The following is a 2,500-nucleotide window of genomic DNA, read 5'->3' on the forward strand; positions in this document are numbered from 1 at the left end:
TTTCTCTCCCTCCCTCCCTCCCTCCTTTTCTATTTCCCTCCCTCCCTCCCCTCCCCCACTCCCCAAACAGACGTAGGTGGCAGTGCCCTCTCCGGCGCCCCGGATCCTGGCGACCTGAGCAGCGTGCCCAGCGGTGCCAACCCTTCCAGCCTCACGCCCCCCACCCCCGCCCGCGCCCAGGGGGGGGTGAGCAGCTCCCCGGCCAACCTGGAGCAGACGGAGAGCGACACGCCCCAGCCGAATCAGGTAGGGCTGGGACGGCCGCGGTGCTGCTGTCGCTCGCTGGGTTGGGAGAGTGCGTGCGGAGTTGTATTGTTTGTTTGTTATTTTTTGGCATATATTATTGTTGTTTTTTTGGCATATGTTATTATTTTGTCTTTATTATTTTTATTGTTATCATTATTATTATTATTGTCACTTTTATTAGTAGTAGTCATTTATTATTATTATTATTGTTTTTATTATTATTATTGTCATTTCTCTTATCATTATTATTATTATTATTGTTATTATTGTTATTATTGTTATTATTATTATTATTATTATTATTATTATTATTATGTATATTGTCACTATTATTACTAGCAGTATTACTATTATTGATTATCATCATCATCCAAAAAATGGAGTTTTTGTTGTAAGTAAGACCCATAAAAGTACATCAGAGTACACCTTATGATTCTCTATGATTTGGAAAGATTTGACTGGAGTTCAAGGAGTGAATTTCAGGTTTGCTATTTTTGGCTCTGAGCATTTGTGTGTGGTCTGGTTTTCTTCCCTTTAATCTTTGCGGGTTGAAGCATTGCACATTTTCTTGCACAGATTTGATGTCATGTTTATGCACTTTGCTAAAGTACAGCTTTTTTTTTTTTTGTCCTGATTTTTTTTTTTTTTTTATGTCCAAGAAGGAGGAGAGTATACGATCATATTTTATATGTTGAGGGTTTCTGTAACCTTTAAAATTTCCCCTTAAGTAGAAATTTGTAAAATAAGCGTTTGATAAATCGAACACCAGATTTTTTTTTTTTTTGTAATTCTAGTCCTTTGGATAATTTGCTCAACACCAGTCTTTCCTCCTACCACTAGGCCTCGAGCAGCGGAACGGTGTACGAAGTGTGGTCTCAGGAGGTCAGTTTTAGGGTGACCTGACGTTTCCGGGGGTCACTTAGGACTCCTCACCCTTCCCCATACCCTACCCCATACCCCCCCCCCCCGCCTCCTCCATCCCCTCCCTCTTACCATTCTTGGAGCCTCTGGTAGATTCCTTGTTTTCTTTTTTTTCTTTTTCTTTTTTTACTTCATAAAAGGTTCTTGTCGTTATTAATTTAAAAAGTATATACTTCATTGTTGGAGTTTCAAACTAACCAGTCAAGGAAATACTTACAATTGGCTCCAAGGAATGTATTCCGATTTGACGTCCGCGTTATATCTGAATAGTAATACTTGTCACTAACACCATAATATCACTTGACTGTCCAGTACCACTAAATGAAATAGGGGTTGCCTCCGTAGAGTTTTGTGACTGGCCGGGAGCGCCGGCGTAGTTCTCCCGTTCGCTAACTGGGATTAGAACTTTTTTGATTTAGGAATTAGTGTATGAATGAGTAATATTAAGAGGTTTGAGGCATTGTATTATAGTGTATTATAATGTCACGTAACCAGGTAGTGATTATAAGATTTATTTTTTCTTGGAGTAAAGGTTTTGCTCAGTGTAATTAGGTAAGACTTGCACATAGTAAAAGCTCGATAAAGCATTGTGCTCTTGGAGAATTAGTTGCAAGGCGTGCATGTGAAGGTGCTAGTGCATGGGAGTATGCATGGGAGATGGTGACTTTTGGTACACATGAAGTTAAAATGCATGTGACATTGCAAAGTAATGGTTTGGTATGTGATGCAATAATTGAAGCCCTTCTCTGAACTACGCATATATATATTACACACACACACATATATATATCATATATATTATAAATGATTTTTTATATGATATATATATGTATACATATCCACATTTACGTGATATATGTAACATTCATAATAAATATGCAAATGTGTTCATACTCTCACTAATGATTTAACCAATTACAATGCCATCGTTAGTTCCCGCGTGTTCAGAACATGCTTGCGTTTGCCTCCCTGCTTGTGCTTGACTGACACACCCTCCTGAGCGGAAAGTAGCCAATGCCCTCATGTCGGTGCCTAGATGCATTCTACTCACGTAAGATTCCCCTGTTGCCGCTGTTCAAGATTGGCATCTGTGACTTGCTGCCTATCCCTGTGTTGTATCCCGTGGTGTTGGGGGATTCAGGCGCGCCGTTGGAGGTGGTCCTGGTAAGTCATCGCCTGTGCTTTGTCTTTGGGCTTCCCCTTCGGCGCCTCCGGACACGGGCGCTCGCTCGGGGCGCTGCGCCTGAGCGAGGGCGAGGAGGGGCTCTGTCGACTGTTTTTTTTTTTTTTTTTTTTTTTTTTTTTTTTTTTATCTAGTTTTTATTATTGTGCT

At 40.8% G+C, this 2,500-nt stretch overlaps 1 protein-coding gene across 1 annotated transcript in view; it reads left to right on the plus strand.

The window, feature by feature from the left end:
* Positions 1–2,500, plus strand: part of LOC113824985 (multiple C2 and transmembrane domain-containing protein) — a 99,995-nt gene that overhangs the window by 82,008 nt on the left and 15,487 nt on the right. The window contains exons 7-9 of the mRNA XM_070123218.1: positions 71–246; positions 1,087–1,128; positions 2,248–2,331. Of these exons, the coding sequence (XP_069979319.1) occupies positions 71–246; positions 1,087–1,128; positions 2,248–2,331 (302 nt within the window). The remainder of the gene's footprint in view (positions 1–70; positions 247–1,086; positions 1,129–2,247; positions 2,332–2,500) is intronic.

This window comes from Penaeus vannamei, chromosome 6, assembly GCF_042767895.1.
Source record: "Penaeus vannamei isolate JL-2024 chromosome 6, ASM4276789v1, whole genome shotgun sequence".
Lineage (NCBI taxonomy): Eukaryota > Metazoa > Arthropoda > Malacostraca > Decapoda > Penaeidae > Penaeus > Penaeus vannamei.